At 26.0% G+C, this 23548-nt stretch overlaps 1 protein-coding gene across 3 annotated transcripts; it reads right to left on the bottom strand.

Moving 5' to 3' along the window:
- Positions 1-6148: 6148 nt before the first annotated feature.
- LOC129956446 (zinc finger protein 287-like) lies at positions 6149-23238 on the bottom strand. 3 transcript variants are annotated; one of them, XM_056068326.1, is made up of 6 exons: positions 23128-23238; positions 21465-21542; positions 19530-19972; positions 15017-15371; positions 12289-12489; positions 6149-7796 (listed from the first exon to the last, which is right to left on the bottom strand). In XM_056068326.1, the coding sequence occupies exons 2-6, from the start codon at positions 21471-21473 to the stop codon at positions 6957-6959; spliced, it is 1848 nt and encodes a 615-aa protein (XP_055924301.1). In that variant the 5' UTR covers positions 21474-21542; positions 23128-23238; the 3' UTR covers positions 6149-6956. The 3 variants fall into 3 exon arrangements, with proteins under 3 accessions (XP_055924301.1, XP_055924302.1, XP_055924303.1); XM_056068327.1 differs by having other exon boundaries at positions 23054-23133; XM_056068328.1 differs by lacking the exon at positions 12289-12489.
- Between the last annotated feature and the right edge of the window lie 310 nt (positions 23239-23548).

Genomic DNA, 23548 nt, shown 5'->3' on the forward strand with positions numbered 1-23548 from the left:
ATTATTGGATATTTGGATTGGATTTCTCAGTTTCAAAAATCGTTCCATCATTAGGAGTAAACTGTTCCAACGTGTTTTAGAATCTCATATTAACATATATTCTGTTTTATTTTCAGTTAGTATATATTTTAGCAATATATCTTTTTTATAGGGGAACGTTTAAATATCTTAACAATTTTTCGAACTTTATAAGTTATAGGAAGCATTTCTTGATAGGTTAATATTTCATCCTCATTAGCAATATCTTCTTCAACAATTACATTGTCATTATCTTCATTGTCAATATCACTCTCACTCTTAATATTTTCAAAGTTGGAATCCGAAATTTCTATATCCACAGTATTTGGATTCTTCTTTTCTTTATTATTATTTTTTTTTTTGATATAATACATCTATTACTCCTAAACTTTTTTCATAATTGTTGCTCCATCAGTCGTTATGGTTACAATATTTTCTTTCGGGGATAATCAATGTTTCGCTTATTTAGATTTAAGCAATTAATTAAGCCATTAATTAGCTAATTAATTTCGCCCATTAGGGAGACAAAAACAAAAACGTATACTATTTTGCTATGTTTCGCGATACCTGAACATATAGTGGAGACAATTTTAAAAATTTCTAATAAATACCGAAAAACCGGTATTTAAACTTGTGAATACCGGTATCACGAAATTGTACAAATGGCTCGAAATACCGGTATTCGGTATCCCGGTATTGCAATCCCTAATTGTAGCTCACTTTTCTGTACGGCACTGAAGGTACACAGATATTAATCAATATCATTCTTCCTTAGCTTTCAATACAATGGAAGAAAATCACGTGAAATCAAATAGTTGATGAAACAAAGAAAACAGTTTGAACTTCATGGAAACAATATAATCTATTGTTAAAAATTAAACAAAAAAAGATGGTTTTAAAACATTTTAAAATTTAATAAAAATTCAAATTTTCGCGATTATTAAATTAGTATCATTAAAAGGATAATTTTTTTTAATTCTGAAACGGTGTAGTAAAATTCATTATTCTAAAGTTATCAAGAAATATCTGGAGTACTGCAGTAAAATATGGGTTCACATACATATTCTTTACATGGTCGAAATTCCGTCCAATCTACCTTAAGAAATTCTTTAAAAAAGTGTACTTTCGAAGAATATCTGAATATTTTCGATCAGATATTCGAATATATTTCGATTCTTTAAGCCCTTTAAAGCATTTTCATTTTAGTAGAAACTATATGCATATCTGTAATGGTTGAATTAACGACTGGAAACAATTAAAGTGTTCACCTAGTATAAACCCTCCAAAAGCAAGGCTATTTTCAGAAACCAGAGCAAGTTTAAAAGCATTTTATTTCAGCTTCTTCCATACACATAATGATACACTGGAAAGAGAGCAACAACATATAAAATACATTTTTTTCGCCACCTTCATTGGTTAATAAAAATGCCATATGTGTCCATATTTATTGAATTGAAAGACATCAATCTGGTATAAAATCACTAAGTTCCATAAAAATTATTTTGTTGCATGCAAGACACTGATTTAAAAACATATAACAACGATTTAGAAAGCATTCGAAACATGAAATACTAATTCACACTACATTAAAATAGTATAATAGCACATTTTATATTATTATTACGGTCTTTCAACAAAAATTGAACTAGTGATTTTATCCATTTAAGGAAATAATCTTTGGTAGAAAAGTATACATAAAACTGAAAACCAAACAATACACACACAGTAAAAATATATATTAAATAAAAATCAATTTCGTAGTAGTTTTATAGTACAAGAAGTTACACCATAAAAGAATGATTTACTTACAGAACTATATTGAAAATGACACACTATAAAGTTCTTCAAATGGTAACTAAAAACAATCTAAAGAGAAAATATTTTAGAAAACCTGGAATATTAAAAAGCAAAATGTAAATCAAATTAATATGTACACTTAATTTTTATCCAAAATAATCTAGACAAATTAAATTTTAAAAACTTTGAAATCTTTTAAATTATTAGAATATTTAAAATGAAAAAATCTTGGTACTTTCTTTAATAAAAATGTCAGCAACAGGCAATGAATATTTAGAGAAGTGAGTACTAAATGATTATTTTTAAAAATCTCAAGTTTTCTATAGAGATATGATTTGGATGCATAAAACAAATTAATAAATGTATTCATTTTATTTTTATCCCAAATAATCTACACACACAATTTTTTAAAATCGCTTTTATAGTTCGAATACTTAAAACCAAAATTTTAGTTTTAATTTTGTTAAAAATGCCTGCAACTGTTAACAAATGTTTAGAATATTGTGCTCAAACTGATTTCTAGAATTCCCACATATGTTTTTTTATATATATTCTGATTGAGTATATATTTTTTAAAACTATAATTATGTCATTCAAAACCATGAATTTATTTTATTTTTTTTATTTATACCATTACAATTTTTTAATGAAACATATCTCTTACTAACATAATTAACAAATTATGAATAAAATAATCTGAGAACTCAATTTCAAAAGTACTTCTTTTACTTAAAATATTAAATTACCTCATAAAAAGTGATAAGTATATAAAGAAATGCAAACTGAAGGGGGGGGGAATCACTCAATTAAAACATTTTTTTAAAAAATAAGTTTTAAAATTCTGTGTCAGAAACAGTAAATTAGGATTTACTTTAAAAGGTAACTTTGCATTCCAAAAGTTAAAATTAAATTCAGAAGAGTTGAATTAACTTGGAAAACCAGGGGAGGGGGCAGTAATACAGAAGTTTCAATGTACTATTTATTATATTATTATTTATTATATTCAATATATCATTTATATAAAATTCATTTGGTTAAATTAATATGCACGATTAAAAAACTTCAAAAATTTTTTTGGAATGGATATGATAATTTTGAATTGTGGACAGATTAAAAAAAAAAAAATTCAGCTGACAACCTCTTTAAAAATTTCTATACTATATCAACAGAATGATGTTTAATTTCAAATTCATCAATTTCACTAAGTGATTCTTTTCTGCAAATGAACCTCAAATTTTAAGTTTAGTTTAAAAGTCAATCAAACGCCTTTAAGTCTATACCTATATAACACCTATAAGACTTTTACACTAGGAGCATGCTAATGACAAATCAGATAAACAAACAATGATAAAAAAAAAACATTTGTCAGAATATTCTGATAAACTTTTACAGTGAAAACACAACTTTATATGCAAAAAAAAAAAAAAAAAAAAATTTAAAAGTTAATTCTTTTTTGAAACAAATGATATTTAGAGTATCAATTAATAGTTCATTATTTAATTATTATTTAAAATGAATCCAAAAAGTAACTTCATCATGATTTTTACATTATTTTGAAGTTTACTTACTAAGAAGATTGAATTTTTCCCTTTCTGTTCATAGGCATCAACCACTACTGAGTTCAAATGATCCCCGCCCCCGCCCAGGATTTATGAAATCAACATATTTAGAAAAGACAAAATATTTTTAAAATTACTCATTTTTGGAAATTATTTGTAAACAAATAAAGGACCTGAATCATTTCACTGATAGATTTGCCTTATTTCTCAAAGTCGAAAAACCTGATACAGATTAATATTTTTACTGTTGAAAATTACTATTCAAAATTAAATTAAGAATCTCATTCATTTTATCATGTATTTATAATATTTTCTGATAAATTTTAAAAAATCTGATAAGGATTAACGTTTTGGTCTACTCTCACTTGCTATATCAAAGGACAAAACTAATGGCCCCATAACTAAGTATTCCAGTGCTTCCATAATTTCAATTTAACATAATTATTTTACACAATACAATGCTATCACAATATTTTAATTTGCCAAATCACATTGCATCACAGATCTGAATGTTTTTTTTTTTTTTTTTTTTTTTTTTTAACATTTTACATACAATGAGACAGAATCCTTAATCTACTATGATTTGTAATTTTTGATATGGATACTATATATACATGTATGTATTATCTTGATATAAGAAAATTTAAAGCGTATAGTATTTGGTAACATATGAAATATTAATAATTCAAACTTCCTTAGATTGTTTGATTGTACAGAAATTAATTCAATCATAAATATTCAATTCAAAATAATCCGAAAGAAACACATATTGAAAATGAACAGTATTTTAACATTAGGACATTCAATATTAAGTCTATAAAATGATGTAAGAGTAAAAAAAAAAAAAAAAAAAAAAAAAAAAAAAATGCAAATACAAAGAAGTTTTTCTTCTTAAATGATTATACAGAATTGAAATATAATCAGATTTTCTTAAATACTAGAAAGAAAGGTGAAATCTAAAAATCTTTACAAATGAAAGAGTTACAATTGGAATATAATTTTCATTGATTAACTTTTTTTATGGGGAAAATCTATCAATGTCAAATCTATCAATTGAAATGAAATAAAATTTATATATGTATATAAAGAAATTCTGCTACTTATGAATGAATATAAATCCAAATATTGCACCATAAAAATAAACACAGATGAGGGTTTTCTTTGGCTTTTTTTAAAAATAATGATCTTAAAAATCTTTAAAAATTCACGAGTTTCAATGTGTCTGAAGTTTCTTTAAACAAACATCTAATAAATTCTCCAGAAAATTTGTCAGTCATAACTTAAATTATGGCAGAATAAAACAAAATTCTATTCATTTCCAATAAAAGGATAATAAGTCTTAGATTTTAACTTAATCAATTACGAATCAAATTCTAAATACTTAAATCTTTCTTAGAAGAAAAACAGACGGAAAACGGAAATATATTAGAAGTAAAGAAATATATTTAAATAAAAAAAAACAAAGCAAGATTAAGTAAGGTTGCAGTAGACCAACCAAAGAATTGGTAATTTATAAAATATCCCACAATTCCACATTTAAATAACAAAAAAAAAAAAAAAAAAAAAAATGGAATGGTTAACACTCTATTTGGATATGCATATCAAAGAATAAACTTAATAAACGGAAATATTTTTTTTTTCTTAATCTGAAAAAAGAATGTATTACAATCTGGCAATTCCAATGATTTCATTCAAATGAAAATGATTCCAATTCAATGAGAAAATAAACATCCAGAATGTATCACTTTCCATACAACAATTAAAATCAGGTTACAATAGTTTTTTTTATATATAAATATATAAAATGGAAACATTAAGTAAACAAAATGACAATGTACAATACTTTTTGTAATTTTCACAGATTTTATTATTTCCTCCTTTTTTTTTATGAAAGATGAATAACACTTCAAGAGGAAAAAAATGCAATTTCCCATAAAATTTATTGATATATTTCATAAAATGTACGCCATTGATATTCAAAGGTTAAAACCCATGCTCATAGTTACATATTTACAAGATTTGTAAAAGTTTTGTACATTTTCCTGATGTTTTTATGTCAAGATTTACCCATAGAACAAAGGGACGGATATAAGTCAATTAAAAATATTAAATTCCCTTTCTTATAAATTTTGTTTTAGAGTCAACAATGCAGCCAATATAGTGCAGAAGATATACAATAAAAAGGTGGTTATTATCACTTTTCTGGTAAATGTTTCATTTTTAAAATTTAATTATTGTTTGCAATGCCATACAGTAATAGACTAGTACTATTGCAAATTTTTTAATTACTTTTAAATGAATTATACAAATTCAATACATGGTAGCATTAAATTTTTAATAACCAAATTTGTTTGTTAAAATTTCAAATATATGTAATTTTGAGTCAATCCACTGAAAGTATTATAAGTGTTGCTTTACTGTATTTCTAAGGATTTTTTTTTTCTTAACAAAGAAATTATAATTATTTATATGTTGATTTGCAAAATTATTTAACACTTCACTTAAAAGGCATATACTATTTAGGATATTCATTGAAATTCAATACATAGGAAAATATATGGGAGGGCTAAGAAAATTATATAAGATTTTTTTTCTTTTTAATTAATTGTCCTTTCATTTAATCAAATTTAAATTCAAAAAAATTCTGTAACTTGATTCATCAATCAGAGATCAAAATTAAGTAAAAAATAAGAAATAGCAACTATTATTGATTTATCATTTCTTTGAGAAGGTTAACAATTATATTTTCCAAATAAATAATAAAAATAAAAGATTGATTTTTTTTAATGACGCACAGCATTTTATTAGATTAGTATCAGTTTTTGATACAAACCTTTTATATTATATGAAATTGAAATAAAAAATTAACCAGTACTACAAAAATTTATTTGTGCATTATTAAATTAGAAAAAAAAAATGCTTCAAAACCATTAAAATGTGTTTAAACTATCCAAGTTATAATGGCCTATACTTTATATTTTTAAAATCAAAAGTTTCAAACTTTCATGTCTCATTATTTGGCAGGGGGACTAGAAAAAGAATCTTTTCGCTTCTAAGAATAGGACCAATTTAAGATATACAGAACTTTTACGAAAGAATTGGTAAATGGAATTAAGTTATACCATTAACAATGAATCTATATTTCAGCCCTGGAAAAGCAGTTCTTCGTTTGTCAAAATGATTAAAGCCAATTTGGAATTAGCAGCAAAAACACCTTTTATAATTGGTGAAGCTCTATTAAATGATTTTACTTAAAGAAAGAAAAATCCCGAATTTATAATTATTACTTAAAAACTTTAAATGGCAACACATATATAAAATCTGTCTAAAAACTTCGTACATGAAAGTCTAAATATTCTAACTAACTTCTATAAAGGATAAAACACTATTCAAAAATTTGTGCATTGTCTCAGCTGCACAACACAATAATGACAATTGAACAATGAGGAAAAAATAAATAAATGTATGGACACAAAACTTTTACAACATCAATTTTTTACAAATATTACACTTAAAACATAAACTGAATGTCATAAATGACTATTTACAACATGCATTATAATATACTTTTCAGAGACCTTTTTAAAGTTGTTGCAAGGTGTTTGTCAAATAAAGAATAGTAGTTGGCTCTGTGGGCTGAATTACAGGAGGTGTGACCATAGGTAAAACCTCTGATGTTCCGACTGATATAGTGGGTGTTGGGAGTGATGCAGCACAACCAGTAGTTGGTAATGAAACAGGGCAAACAGTGGGTGGTAATACAGAGGCATGAGAATCAACTGTTAAAGGGGCAGAAATGCTTGGAATTGTGACAGTTTCAGGGAAGAAATTCTTCAAAGATGTGTCAATCTCAGTTGTTGTAGAACTGTTCAATAAGGATTTTGGAATTATACCAGATTTTACGGTGTGTATCTTCTTATGTCTTTTCAAAGTGTACTGAGTACTGAATTTCTTACAGCACACATCGCATGAAAATGAGCGTGGATTACGGTGAATGCTCTGCACATGCTTACGATGAACTGATCGCGTTTTAAATGAAGCGCCACAGATTTCGCAAAGGAATGATCTGTACTCTGAGTGTACAGCTTTATGTTCAAAAAGGTGGGACTGAGATCGGAACTGTTTTTCACAAATGGAGCATTTGTAGTTAGCATTTTCAGACTGCACTTCGGAATGGGTCTGGTGATGTTGTTGCAAAGCATCTCCTCGTTTGAAGGCTTTTCCACAGACATGACAGAGATAGGGTCGTTGCTCACCATGAACACTAGTAACATGTCGCACATAGTGTTCTCGACGGTGTGTTTTGTAACAGCATTGCTCACACTGATGGATGAACCCTCGCTTGGAACAGTGTAAACGTTGATGCCTGTCATAGTAGTGCTGCTTTGTGGTCTGATAACTGCAATGTGGACAGCTCAAGACCTATGAAAATGAAGAAAATATATTATAAAACAATTATAAAAACATATATACAACAACTCACTGAACACTCTTTGCTGTTTGGAATTAGCAGTAAAAATATCTTTACAATTGGTGAAGTGTTATTTTTTTTTTTTTTTTTTTTTTTTTTTTTTTTGTCTAAAACCTCTGCATACGAAAGCTTAAATAGTCTAACTTTTATGAAACATAGTATACTGTTCAAAAAATTACGTATTGCCTCAGCTATATAATAAATTAATGATAATTAAACAATATGGGATAAATAAATATATGCACAGACAAAACTTTTACAGCATTATAAACATTTTACAAATAATATATTTGAAACACAAATTGAATGTCACAACTGACTATTTATAGCATTCATTATAACATGATTTTCAGAGACTCTTTTAAAGTTCTACTAGAATAATAGAAACAAAACTGATAATTGGCTCGATAGGCTGAATTACAGGACATGTGTTTGTAAAAAAGGCTATAATAAGTAGAACGAATTAATTAATGTGTATAAAGATAAAGGAAAAAAATGGCAGATCATAAATGCATACTGAATAATTAATATTTGATAAGCTTTTGAATACATATACTAAAATTCCTTCTCTTTTTTCAAAGTCTGGAAAAAGTTTTCTCTTTACAGAGGGGGAAAAAAAATTTTTTTTTTTTTAAAGTAACAACAAATTATACTTGAACATAATTTAGCTAAATACATATTAATTGAAGCAAATAGCAGTTTAATATTTTATTTTGATATAAATAATGTTTTTGTTGTTATTTCTGTTATGTAATTCAAGTTTTGGAGAAATCCACAACTTAATTTGTTAACTATTTTAAGTTTTAAAATAAGCTGTAAATATATAGTTTTTTTTAACAATAGTTAAAAAATACTTTAATAAATTAATCAAATTATAAAGTTTAGGGAAATATTTCCTTTTTTATTTTAAATTCATATGTTTATCAAAATTTATAATTAATAATTCATCTGATTAATTTAAAAATACAGATGTAATACTGAAATTTTGATGTTAAAAAATAATTATTTAAAAAATGGATAAAACATTAAAGAAAAAAAATTAGATTATTTCCTTTCCTTCCTCATTTATAAAAAGAATTCCTATAAAAATAGACTCCATAGAAATACCATTCCCCCTCCCCTGTCTTTTTAATATGCATGGATTTTTGGAAATTAAAATAGATAATCAGTCTTATTTGGAAGAGAAAATTAAATTTTCTTACATTTTGTAAAAATATTCTGAAACACAATATAATATCAACAGTGACTCTTTTTTATTAACGATCTTCACAATATATCTTGTAAAAATATTAGTTAAGAGGAAATTAACTTCTTTTTAATAACTGAGTGCTTGTAGAGGTGTAATTAAACAGTTTTTGGCCTCAGATTTAAGTTAACTGTTTTTTACAAAACTGCACATTTCATAAATGAAATGAATTTCTTTAATACTGCTTAATATATCATAATATTGTCAGTTAATTTTAAATTATCTTATAAATTATAAGGAGCAAAGAAATAACTATTATATTTATTCACATTTTATTTAGAATAATAATTTTTTTGTAACTTAACAATATTTGACGATTACTTTAAAATTAATTCTTTTGACTTTTTATTTCAGGAAAAGTTATCTAGTAGTAATTCTTTTCTTCGTTCAATTACTAATCTTTAAAAGATACCAAAGTAAATATGCAGTCTGCTTCTGAATGAAAAAGGCAATCTACAATCTAGTATAAAATAATCAATATTTGCTTGCTAAAAAATAGTTTTCTTTAAGAAAAAATCGAATACTGTCTGTCCACGACAAGAACACTGCTAGACAATCGTCCGTGTTTACGGCGGGCGTTATAGAAACAGGTTACTGTAGGAAGAGTTCATTTCGCAGAGGTAGAAATTAATTCAAGTTTCTTACGTTGGCACTTTTAGCCTCAAATTGGCGATGTTTAGTATTATTGCATTTAATTCTTGAAAACAAATTAAAAAAATAATTCACTAAGCTGAAAATCAATTGCATACTCGGAATATTGAAAATATCTGATATTCCTGTCATATGTATACAAAGAACAAAACAAATCAAATAGAAAAACTGAATAATTATTTGTATGTCTAACGATTGCATAAGAAGAAAAATAATTTAGAAGTAAAATCATGCATGACAAAACATTAATCGTCTTCATTTCATTTGTTTTAAATTTATATAAGTTATTAATATCAAATTCTCCGCTGCAAACGCGAGGTAATCTGTCTGATTTAACATAAAAACTATAACATAATTAATCGTCATTATTTCATAATTTTGACGATTTTTACAAAATGTTGCTTTTATTCTGTTATAAAGTAAAATGTTCATTGTTAAATATGCTTGAAATCTTTCCAAATTTATATTTATTTTTCTTATGTATATACTGTTTTCTGAAACACAAAATTAAAGATTACCACACTATCAATTTTCAGATTTTAAAAAGTCAAACTTTGATTTGTAACTTATTTTCAATGTGCACAAGCTTTTTACAGCATAATTAATTTCGCAAAGTTTATATGTAAAATTATTCTGAATTTGAAGATAATTCAAGTGTTCATTCATGCACGTGCCAGATGTCCTGGACTTAAAGGAACCCAACTAAATAAGCCCAACATCACTTTACATTATTCTATGAAAAACGCAGTAAAAGTTTGTTTTTGTATTCCAGATTACCATTTATTTATTTCCCTCGACTTGTAAAAGAAATACAATTATTTCAAAGAAAAAATTTTCTCACGAACTGTTAATTCAAATAATAGAGTGATAAATGAGCTTTTCCTTTCAATGTATATCAGTAGTCATGAGCTCCAAGCAATAAAGGATCCAAATTCCTGCATGCATTTTATCATTTTGGGGTTGAAAATTCTTCACATTTCTATTCAAAGCCCATCAATGCCGTTTGAGAATACTTATCTGCTACCGTTTTATTATCACAATCAGTGCACCTGAGTAGAAAGGAATCTCAATAAATACTTTTTAACTCACATTAACGTGCATAAATTTTTAGATTCTTAGAATCATAGTTAAGAAGGAAAGCTATTGAAACAACAGGGAGGCGAGAAAACAAGCCTGAATAAATGACTATTTTTCTTTATTTTATTGAAAAAAAAAGTAACGCGCTACCTATAATATAATATTTTCTTCATACCATTATATAGTTGAATAATATTTCACAATAAAAATTTAATAGAATTACTTCTTAACAATTGCATATATTCATTCAATTCCAGAAAAGAAATTAAATCCTTTTAATCTCTAAATATTTTCAAATAGCATAACAGAATCACTATTTTTAATTTCAAAGTAGTTATTTTTTCTTTTAAAACTATAAATACAATTTCTCATAATTATTATTTAACACTAAGAGCAAAAGGTTAAAAGAACGTTTTTTTTGTTTTTCCTTCTCAATTTTTTATCTTGACAATGATTGTGATAGGAGATAACTGAATTAATTATACCTTTAGATTTAAGGAAATTATTCAATAATTTCGATGAAAATTAAATACTGAATTGTAAAATATACTTCTTTAACTATCTTCTAATATCTTCTAACTTTAACTATCTTATAATATACTTCAACTCTATCATTACATATATATACATATGTAATGATATTTTAAACTCTAATTTCAATTTAATTAATTTCCAAGGTTTTATCTTAATTTAGCCATAGTAACGTGCTTGTGATTTTAAAGCCTCTCATTTCTTAAAACGAAAAGGCATTTTAAAGGATATCAAAATTTAAGAGACAAAAAAAATATTAAATAATGAAATGCCGTTAATAACCAAAGAAAAGATTAATAAAATATAAGAGAAGTAAGCTAAGCAAATATAAAGATACGTGCAACTGCGACTAAAGCGAGAAGACGAATGAGCAACAGGTTTTCTTTTATCGCTTCACACTGACGCCAAGAAAAAGAATACCCCCCAGACTTCTGTCCGATTCCACCCATTCAAAATGGATCGTCCCTACCGGAACCTGTTTCTATAACGCCCGCCGTAAACATAGACGATTGTCTAGCAGTGTTCTTGTCGTGGACAGACAGTACCTTATTTATAGGATTATTATTTCATTACAGTGGTTGAACTAAAACCATTCTACTGTTTCCTGTCAGTTGGATGTTTGGTATACATCTAAATGACGTGATCTTTATATTTTACTATATTTTAAAACTCTTAATATACATCTATAGTTTTTGAAAATGACACTTCCACAATTTTAATAATAATTTTAATTAATATAATATTTGTTATAATTTATTTTTAGATAATAATTTTGTTTTTAGAATTATCCTAATCTTGGTGTTTTAAGAAACAGATTACAGAAATCTATGCTGTAAATTAAGTTGGGTCTTAAATGATTAAAACTCAAGATTCAAGGAAAAGGGCAAACATCTGATATAGCACACAAGACAAAATATAAGAAAAACAGCGAAACTTACAAGTGAAGAGCCTTTGTCTGATTTTGCATGTCCACTATGTTTGATTTTGGCATGCTTACGAAGAAACTTAATGTCATTTGTCTGATAGTGACAGTAAGAGCATGAATGGATTGCGGAACTATGTGTTAATTCATGCCTGCGTAAATGACTCAGACGTATAGACTTGAATGAACAATGATTGCACTTGTAAATTGTGCTCACCTAGAAAAGGAAAATGAAGGAAATAAAAAATATGGATTTCTCTACAGAAAATTCATCAGTTAATTTGGAAGATATAAAGAGTCCATAAAATATAATTATTAACCCTCTAATAACAGGATTTTTAAAAAACCAATATTTAGTTGCAATGTCAGAAAATACGCTGAAACAATTTTCAACAAGACACAGAGTAATTTATATGGAACATAATAGCAATTTGAAGTATGTTCAGAAAATAAAGATAAAATATTACATTCAGAATCTAATGTACTGGTTGGCAACAATGGTTTTGACCGTAACCTATGTGTTGTTGTTTGACATGTATTTGATAGAAGTTCCAGTTGAAAATGGCTGTACCAATTCAGTATCCAGAAAAATGTGAAGTATTTTTGTTAAAACCAAAGGCAAGTACACAGCAGATATTCAAACATACACACACAAAACACTGCGTCATTTAAAGAGAACATAATGGATCAAAAAAATTAAACGAAATGACATCACAAATTCGATAAAGACAGAACCAATATTCAGTTTGAGGAATTTCGAAATGATTTCTGATTAATTCAGCATCTGACAATTAAAGAAATTTTCTAAACAACAGATATATTAAAGACGACTTTTTATGAAGTGAAATTCTGCCAACAAGTAGTAAAATTCTGTAGTTGTGGAAAACTGAAGTAAGCCAAGATTAAAAATTGCTAGAACATAGAGAACTATTTATAAAATAATAAAACATGTACCAATTAGTAAATTGCAGTAAATATTTTGCCAAATAAAAATATTTCATATGAAAATGAATCATGGAATCTTTATTTTGTGCAGAATCCTCAAATAATATAATGCAAGAACCTACTAGTTCCAAATGATGAACACATTAGCTTGTAAAAATCAAGATTAAGCACCCAGCTAAATAAATATTCAAACATTCTTCTTTTGAATTACTAAATCCAAATTAAATAACAGAAAAGCAAATTAAGAGAATTAAGACTCAAAAATTGTTTATACTTATTTTGTGACTATCACTATCCAACAAATGACATAGTTCAATCATTATGAGATCTTATTTTGTTTTAAACAGGCATCAAGCCAAGTAAAAAGCCAATATAATGTAATATGGCCCTTATGAAAAATGTATTCAGAATGGTACCAAAAACCTCGCTCGTTCATTTATTTTTAAAGATATTGGTAATTTATGCACTGAATAAATTATTAAATCGATTAACTGAATTTATAAACATGAATATGACAGGAAAGTAAAATTTATACTTAATAAACAGATCCAGTTTTCAAATTCACAGGCCAAATTATTGATAATGCTTAGGAAATATATCTTAAATTAAAAGAATAGAGGAAAAGTTCTCAAGGAATTGCAATCTCATTGCTAAAACTTATTTAAATTCAAAAGAGAAAATTTCATTTTTAACCATTATATTATAACTTGAATATTACAAATGCCATATTTTTCATTTCTGCAAATATGAAGGGTGTCTAATGTAATACTTCCAAATGGAAAAATTCTTTTAATGATGTAAAGTACAACATTTATGTTGTTTGAGCTAATAAAAGTATTAACTTATCAAATTTATACATTTCTTTGTACAAATTTGATGCTTTTTACTTAAAAATAGTTTAAATACATGCTGTACAATCTTATTTAGCAGGATCTACAACTTAAAATACATGTACATTAATGTTATATTACATTAATTTTAGAAATATAGCTTCTACTTAAAAACTTTACTGAATGTAAAATTATACTTTTTAAAAAATTTTGTTTTGATAATTATAAAATGTTTTGTTTTAAATTTGGATTTTTTTTCTTTAAAATTAAATTAAAACCACTAGCTTTTAATAACAGATGTAGATTTGATCTTAATATAAAAAATTCTATTACTTCACAGCATAACACAAATGTAACTTTATTTTTGGTGCAAAAGGCCTTCATTTTTAACTAGAAATAAAATTACAGATAAATGAAAGATTTTGTGTATTTAATATTTTATACAAATTATTCCTTTCAAAGAAATTATTTTTTAAGTATTTATTTAAGGAGGATTGGGATTCCATTGAATGCTAAAAACAGATGTTTACTTTTTCACATTACATAAAGCATTTTTTACAAATACTGAAGGAAGATTTTAATGAAATTTTTGAGACAAATAGTGAAATTATTAATTTTACAATTAATAAATTAAATTACTACAATACAACTGTTTTTAATTTCCTTTTATGAATCTAAGAGAAAAAAATATATATCAAAATTCTTATTCTTTGATTATGAGCACTCATTTAAATCATTTATTATTAGTAATTATACACTATTATTCTATAATACACATATTATTATTAATGTGTGTATATATTAATGTCTTATTTTTAGCTGGAAAATATATTTATAATGGTATACATATTTTATATTCTTATTTATATATAACTTGAAACAATTGAGAACCATGCTACCTAAAATTCTAAACTAAATTTTTGAATTAATTTTATTTATTTAAATATAAAATAGCACTAACTATACTACCTTTTCATGAACAGTCATGTGCTTCAGAAAATGGCTACTGCGTTTTGTTTTGAACGAGCACAATTCACAGAAGTGTTTGTACCCAGAAACTGAATCATGATTCCTTGCTTTACAAGGTAGCCTCACATGGGTTTTGCTTTTTCCATCTGTTCCACCTGAATCCACATCAGAATCTTCAGTTGCCAATTTCATTTGTTGAAGATTTTCAATCAATCGGTCAGGATCATTACGTAAAACCCTCGACACTCTTTGGGGCTTATTTCGAAGAATTGATTTCTTTTTCAAGGTTCTCAGCTGAAGGGCAAGTCTTGCTCGGGTACGCTGGCTACTTCTCGGACGCTCTTTCAAGAAAAACCTTTGATATAAGAAGGACAATGAAAACTTTTATTATTTACTACTAATAATAAACAATTATAATGCAAAGAAAATCTTTATAAAGAAAATTTTAATTCAAAACAAATTAAACCAATAGCATATTTTTAAATATCAGCTAAAAGGATTGAAATATAAATACACCAAATAATTAAAGTTAAAAATTTAATACAAATTTAAAATCACAATAATGTTAACTATTAAACGAAAACTAATATTAGAAATATAATAATTATTATTTATTAACTATAGAATACAGCTTTAATATTTAATTTAAATTCAAATTTTATTTCCTTTATAATAAAAAGCGAAACATTTCCTAGGTTTTAAATATGCAACAAATTGAATACAAAATAAATATAGGTTTAACATTCACACTGATTCATTCTAATCTTTGAAAGTGAATATAAACATCTGTGTGCTTAATATAAAGTAGAAAATTAAAAGAAACCTAAAATATTACATGAGCTAGATCAAACATGCCTAAAATGAGGAATTTTATAAAGTTCATAGCAAAGAAAACTGCTAACAATAAAATTTAATGCATTTTACAAATGTATTTCTTAGAAAATATACATACTGCAATAATACGTGTGGAGAAGTAATTTTTTCATTTTTTAAAAATTATTATTTAAGGCACAATATTAATATTTGAAAGCTCAAATTTATAACTCTTAATATTTAAATAATTCCAGATGACAGAGATCAGAATTTTCACTAATGCAAATTATTGCCTAACAATGTATTTTGCTGGTTTAATATCTAAGATTATTCACATTTCCTTTTTGAGATAAAATATTATTTATGAATGAGAACCAAAGTTTTCAATAACAGTAACTCTATTTTTTTTTTTTTTTTTTACAATTAGATACTGCTCTACAACCAGAAATAGAGTAACAATCACATATTAAAGGAAATTTAGTTTCTTAATTACATACAATGCATTATATCAAAATTTTTGCAATAATTAATAACTCACAATTTCCTATTTCCCCACAAATTATTTAAAAGTGTATTTCAGTGGCCAAAGATAGATTAGATATGTAAGATTTGTTGTTTCCTCGATTACAAAAATAAGGAGACAAATATAAATAATATTTTGAATTATCAAATAATTTTATATGCTAGATATATAGAAAATAAAAAAGGGGCAAACTATTTTGGGAGAGTTAAGATATTTTATTGATAAAGAGAAAGAGAGAGAGAGAAGGGAAAAAAATTAAATAAAAAATTATTAAAAAATTAAATATTTTACAGATGCATGTATATCAGTTTTTTTTATTCTTTACATAACAATTTAAAATCCCAAAACAGGGTTGCCACTCAAATCTGGAAAAAAAAAAAAAAAAAAAAATCCTGTGTTTTCTCTGTAGGTATATTCAAAATACGAGAAAAAGATGTGAATAGCACACATGCACTAGTTATAATGGAATATGGTTTTAAGAATGAAAAAAATCAAGGAAAGGAAGCGATAATTTAACATTATTTGAAATAATAACATATTAAAAGATTATATTTACATGGAGAAAAAAAAAAACACAATTTATCTTAATTTATTGTCTAGAATTTAGCAAGACAAAATTTATGTATTATTAAGGGGGAGCTATATTACTTCTCATGCTCATTAATTGTAAGTCATAAAAAAATTAAAAACTTGAGTTAAATAAAACACGAAACATTTTTGTTATCATGACATAAATGATTTAATGATTACTTAACAAAAAATATTACAAAGCAAGATTTTTTGGTTGTTGTTATTTATTCATTTGTGCAAATTCAAGTATTTGGGCATCAATTTCAGCTATAAATTTCATCGAGCTAATGGATCTGATCCATAATAAATAAGGTACAACATTTCTGTATGGCCTAACATACATTTTTTTGCTATTTCACTTTTAATAAACATATGTGAAAACATTTCCGATTCATCGTTGAATGAATTAAAGGATGAATGTGACGCAACAAGTTTTAATGCCCATAAAAATTCAGCTTGAAATTATTGTTCTTGAACTAAAAAATTTGAAATCAATTTATTTTTGGATATTAAATCTGACATTTTCAGATTTGACATGTAATTCCTTTTAGATACTAAATCCAGCATCAATGAGGATTCTTTTGAACTGGCATATAGTCTTATATATTTTCCTTTTTGTCATGACTAATAATTGCCTGTTTTCTCATATTATTTAGACTTACTACCTTCTTACAAAGCAAGCAGTACACAACAAATAGATTTTGTGGAATTTTTCAAAACTATTCAGCAAAATCGAGATTGATTTTTTTTTTATTTATTTATTCATCCAATTTGTATTACATACAGATTTTAAGCTGCTCATTGATTTAAAAATATTCAATCTTCTGTGAGCTTATTCAAATCACCTTTGAATAAGCTCACAGTTTTTCAAATAATAAACAAATCATTCAATAAACTCAATAATGGTAGACTAAACACCACCAAACTGCTTCTACAGATTGAATATTGCCAATCCCGTTAGAGAAATGTATTTATTCTTTCATGCAGTTCCAAAAGTCTTACTCAATTGCTGCAATTCGGGAATCTCATGCAAAATTGTTTTACAAATCTAAACTGGAATGATCTATATAGAAAAAAAGCAGAGAGAGAAAAGAGGCAAGTTTCTGCAAAACACAATCTCAAATTATATTACTTCATTTTTGGAAGCTATGACTATGATCTTTTTATTCTTGCAGTCTTTAGAGATCTGCATTATTTGGATGGGAAAAAAATAAACTTAAAATTCCCAGTATTATTTGGATGGGGAAAAATAAATAAGAAGCTTAAAATTCCCTGTATTTCCCATATTATGAAATTTTCAAATTTCTCTGCATTTTTCTGGTTTTTAAAAATGATTTTCCCAGTTTTCCCTGTCCTCCCAGCAAAATGAGTTGCTTATTTCATTTTGTTGCATTTAGCACTAATTAAATGGGCTTAGAAAGTGGATAAACTGCTTATCCATTCCTCTCACAAAGACATTAAATATTTAATCATTTTTCTTGCTTAGAGATAAAGAGAAATTAAAATCTGCTTACATCGCAATCATAATCTGCTTACATCGCAAATTAACGTCTGCTTACAGCAAAGTGACCAATCCCTTAAGTGATTTTATTGAGATTCTAAAAGGAATTTCTTTGCCATGTGAAAATTTAGGCAAAGGAATTTTAGATATTTTGAAAGTATGTGCAAATTTAGGTATTTTTATCCCTTTGCCTGGTGCATGAGAAAATGCACAAATCATGTTTTCTGGAGAGTGTATTATAAATAATTATGTAAACCAGTGGGTTTCCACAAAATTTCCTAACCTATTTTCTAATGAATTCGTCATGCCAGAGAACACCTTACCTGGCACTGGCACCCAATAGTTATGAAATATTAACTTTTGGAGTGAATTTGGCATTTTTACTAAATTTATCGTGTCATCCTTGGTGAGTTATTTGGTGATTAATCCCTGGCAATCATTAATAGCATATAATAATCAAATTTGTATTTTACACATTTCTCTCAATTGCTTGAAACATAAATCTGACACAAAACCGCATTTGTCATCGCGGTACCAAATTTGATGTATTTACGTCACTGCATGTTCAAATTGACACTTTTACAGTTTCTGATAGTACGACCGACTGACAATCAATCGATTGTTGGTTTGGACAGATATCTACATTATAGATGTTAAATATGTGTACCTAATTTTATGTATCTAGCTCTTTTCATTTTGTAAGTATCATGTTAAATTATATTCAAACAGCCAGACAGGCTATCCTCCTCTGAGCAGATTTAACTGTAAATTTGATAGAAATCTGAAAATTTAGTGTAATGACCATATACCAAATTTCAATTGTCTGGTACAAAGCATTTTGGAGTTATCTTCGTCACAGACAGACGGACATTTTCCAAAAATGGGTTTTACAAACTTTTGGTGGTTTTAAACATGGAGATTCATCAAAATCTCCAATTCTAAAGTTTTAACAATTACTAAACTTTCTATATACTATGTATATGAGATAGTAAAAATAGGAATTGCATCAGGAAATAAAAGAATATTTTGGGTTGAAGTTAATATGGGATAATTAAAGACAAAAATTAGGAAATTAAGATTTAAAAATACTAATACATATATTTTACCTCAATTTCTTTGATAAAGGTTTCATCCTCAAAGTCTTCACGCTGCTCTCAGTGTTAGTGCTCACATAGCCATTAGATGATGCATTTGTTTCATGTTCTTTGTCATCTGATAAACAAGAAGTTTTGTCTGTACCTTCCTTATCATAAGATGTGTTACCTTCATCGGCAAGACTGCTGTTTTCTTCTGATAATGTAGTGTTATCTAATTCATTGGTTTCTTTGGCTAGCCTCTTTATGTGTATGCTATTCAGTAATTCTTCCAGCTTATTTTTAGCTATGAGGATTCCATCCAATGTACCAGAGAGGTGGTATTGTATCTCATCTTCAGCCGTTACTTCTTCTACTTTAGCAGTAAAGATTCGTTCTTTGATTGCGTCAAATACACATCCTTCAATAGCACTGACCACATTTGAGGATATAATGGCTCGTACTTCCGAATAAATCTAAGGGGAGAAATTTTTATAGCTTAATTTTATACATATTTCAAATTATTAAACTCACTTTTAAAATGAGCCTTTTTATTTATGATTCAATTATTTTGACTATTTACAGATCTTTTAATACATTTTAAAAATATTAAATTGATGAAAAATAAATTTAATTATATATTTGATAAACATGCCTTCCTCTGTATATTTTAGATATTATAAAATAATTTAAAATTATTAGTTAAATTTTGAATAAGTACTAATTATATTAAGATTCTTCTTCTTTTTTTTAAGTAAAAGTTACCACAACACATTTAATTAAATGTCTTATTCTCAATATTCAATTTTAAGTAAGACAAGAATAAAATAAAGACATTTGGCAATAACATTAACAAAAGATTAGATGAAAATTAGACATGTGGCATAAATACACAATTTTGCAATCCTGAATATACAAACTAATTTTTAATGTTGAGAATGAAAATAACAAGGAACTCCTTTCTTCATCAATAATGTGCTCCGTTATAAATTTTATTTCATTTATTTCAAAATAGATTTAAAACTTTATTTTTTAATTATTTTTAGTAGTAATATCTAATAATATTTTGGTATGATAATTTCTTATTGGCAAAGTAGGAGATGAAAATAAATTCTTTTTGACAAAATATTTTACTCATCAACACAATTTTCAATAATATTTCATCTCTAAATATTCATTAAAAAAAGAGTTATAGGGATAAAAGAAGTTAGAAAAAAATACAACAGAGGAAAGCCTTCAAATGAGGTTTGACAAACTTAGCTTAAAATACAGTTGAAATTTTTTTTTAAATAAATCTTTTAGTACAAAAGTTATTTATCATGATGAGGGGCTACTTTCTTGATTTGAATCATCTTTCTACATTCAAAATTCAGGAAGCTATGGAGAAATGGAAATTTCAACCAATCACAATATTCATTCTGTTTGAACTGGATGGCCTATAAATAAATTTGGATCAGATCTTCACTTTCTCTACAATATATCTCTTATTATTTTAAATCTAATCAAAATTATTCTAATTATCAAGTTCATAAGATAACATGAGCAAAGTTTTACATATATAGCTTTTAAACAAAGTTTTACATTCAAGGGAATATGATTACAGAAACAGTACAAAAACTTGAAGTTATATCATCAGAGTAACTGTAATAGACAATCTTCTAAATAAGGATCCTGCTTAATATTGAGCTTCCATTATTTTATCAACAATAAAATATATTTTATTAGTTTTCTTCTGTACAAGTATGATTACTTTTCCGTTTCCGAGGGTCGTAAAAAAATCGCCAAACTAACATGCCAAAATGATTTAACTAATATACATAACTAAAATCGCCAAAATAATTTAATTGTTGCCAACGGCTTTAGAAATGCCAATGTACCCAAATGTGAATCAAATATGATTGAGCATTTAAATATGAAAAATAATTAGAATAATAAATAACATTTTGGAAATTTTTACCAATAACTTACTTCAAACATAGCTGAAATAAAAATCTTGAATACAAAACTGATTTTCAAAACTCTGATATTATGTAGCCCTTTTTAAACCTGGAAAGGAATAAAAGATGTCAGATTAATAACAGAAGTCAAAGTACAATTCTTAAATTAAGATGAATATGACTTTGCTTCAGATCAAAAACATACAAAACATCAAAAATAAATAATAATAATAATAGTAAACACTTTTTTTTTTTTTTTTTGTAACAGGAAATAATTTTTTAGTATCAAGAAAATAAAACAGCAAAGAAACTATCTAATTTAAATATATATCACTTAAAAGATGAAAATTTTTCCTCCTAACCAATTAAATAAATTTATAAATAGTTTCAATTCTCAGTTTAAAAAGGTTAATTAATTTTATTCCCAGCTCTTTTACATATTTCTCTTTTGTGGTAAGGCATTAGTAATTATTTTTATATAAAATGTAACAGTATTTTTTCAAGGCGGTAGTCCCATGATTCTCATTAAGTTATCAGGGCTATATTATAGTTTAAAAATTGAATAAGGCAAGATAATATCAGAATATTGACTGAATTGTGAAACATCTATCACTCTCTTTTTATTTCAAAAGCACAGTGAAATTTATTTTATACAATAGTTTTATAATTAAAAAAAAACAGAGTTCTGGTTCAGTAATCAATATTAAATTTAAAAGCAAGGAGAAAACATCTTTACCTTAAAATTTAAACTTTAAGACATGACATTTTCTATACTAAATAAATATTTTTTATGAATAAAATAATAACAATTGCTAAAACCCTATATTAAAAATCTTTAAACAGAAGCCCAAAATTAGGACAATTTTAGAAAAATTATTATTATTATTTTTTTAAATTGCTTTAAAAATTTCCTGAACTCATAATTAGCTAGCTTGCTTTCATAATAAATATTTGAAAATTCTTTTCACTTAATTTAAAAGTCCGATTTATTAAATTAATCAATGTATACAAATTGTTTGATTATACTTCAATAATACCAATTTTTAATTAAAAATAAATTACATTTTTAAAAACTTCTAAAAGTGGAAACTAATAATTACTTTGGAATTAAAATGAAAAACTATAGCATCTAATCTGGTCCAATTATTCTGCTTTCATTCTTAAAAATTTTATCCAAATATGCAAGAGATGGCATTTGAAGTCACAAAATTTAGCCTTTTAATTTTATCTAAACGTTTTCTCCATTTTGTAAAATGTACCATATTGAGTTGTTGTTTATCAAAGTGTTTACATATTGATAATTCAAAATGAACTCAAAATTACGCTATAAGGAAGTTTTAAAAAGTGTCTATCTACAAATAAATATGAGCTAAGTCAGAAATAAGGAATGATTTTTTAAAGCTGGAGTTTATGAATTTTACACAAAAAGCATATTGCTTATTCAGGATTTCATGTTCGGAAAGTAAATTCACACAAATAACCTTCTGTAAAATATGACGTCGTAAATCCATATTCACGTTTTTTTAATAAATATAAGAATACGAATCAAACAAGAGTTAACATTTTTGAGCCACATAACTAATAGAAAAATATGAGCAAAGGCTGGGAAGAGATACTAACTGGAAATTAGTTCACATTGACAGATAACAAAAGGAGATATGCAATGCCTATAAAGTAATCAATAATTCTCTTACTTTTGGAATGATAAGTTTAAAACGCTAATATATAAATGATTACATATTTATATTCATCTAACATCAGCTTCTTTCAAATATTTTAGTAAATAACAAACCATAATTAATCCCACAAACCTGTGGATTAGTGCTGAGATGTTTTAGTTCATTGACACAATTCTGTTTTGATTATTTTCTTTTTAACAATAAATTTAAGCACTTAAAATGATAAAAAAATAAATAAATAATATAAAATGCTTATTTCGGCACCTTGTTCTTGTATCAAATATCAATATTTCATCTGGAGTGCACAACTGTAAGATGGGCATTCTTCAGCCACTATGCCAATTTAGTTTTTTTTAACTCAATATTTTGATTTACATTTATAGCAAGAATGAAAGACCTAAGATAAAAATTTATGTGCAATGTCGTTTTCACAAAT

This window comes from Argiope bruennichi, chromosome 11 (assembly GCF_947563725.1).
Source record: "Argiope bruennichi chromosome 11, qqArgBrue1.1, whole genome shotgun sequence".
NCBI classification, from domain to species: domain Eukaryota; kingdom Metazoa; phylum Arthropoda; class Arachnida; order Araneae; family Araneidae; genus Argiope; species Argiope bruennichi.

What these genes read in the sequence shown, in the direction of transcription:
- LOC129956446 (XM_056068326.1), bottom strand. An exon ending in CCTTTATCAAAGAAATTGAG is followed by an intron (nt 15,372 to 19,529) that starts GTAAAATATATG and finishes CTTATATCAAAG; the next exon opens with GTTTTTCTTGAAAGAGCGTC. An exon ending in CAGACAAAGGCTCTTCACTT is followed by an intron (nt 7,797 to 12,288) that starts GTAAGTTTCGCT and finishes TCATTTTCATAG; the next exon opens with GTCTTGAGCTGTCCACATTG.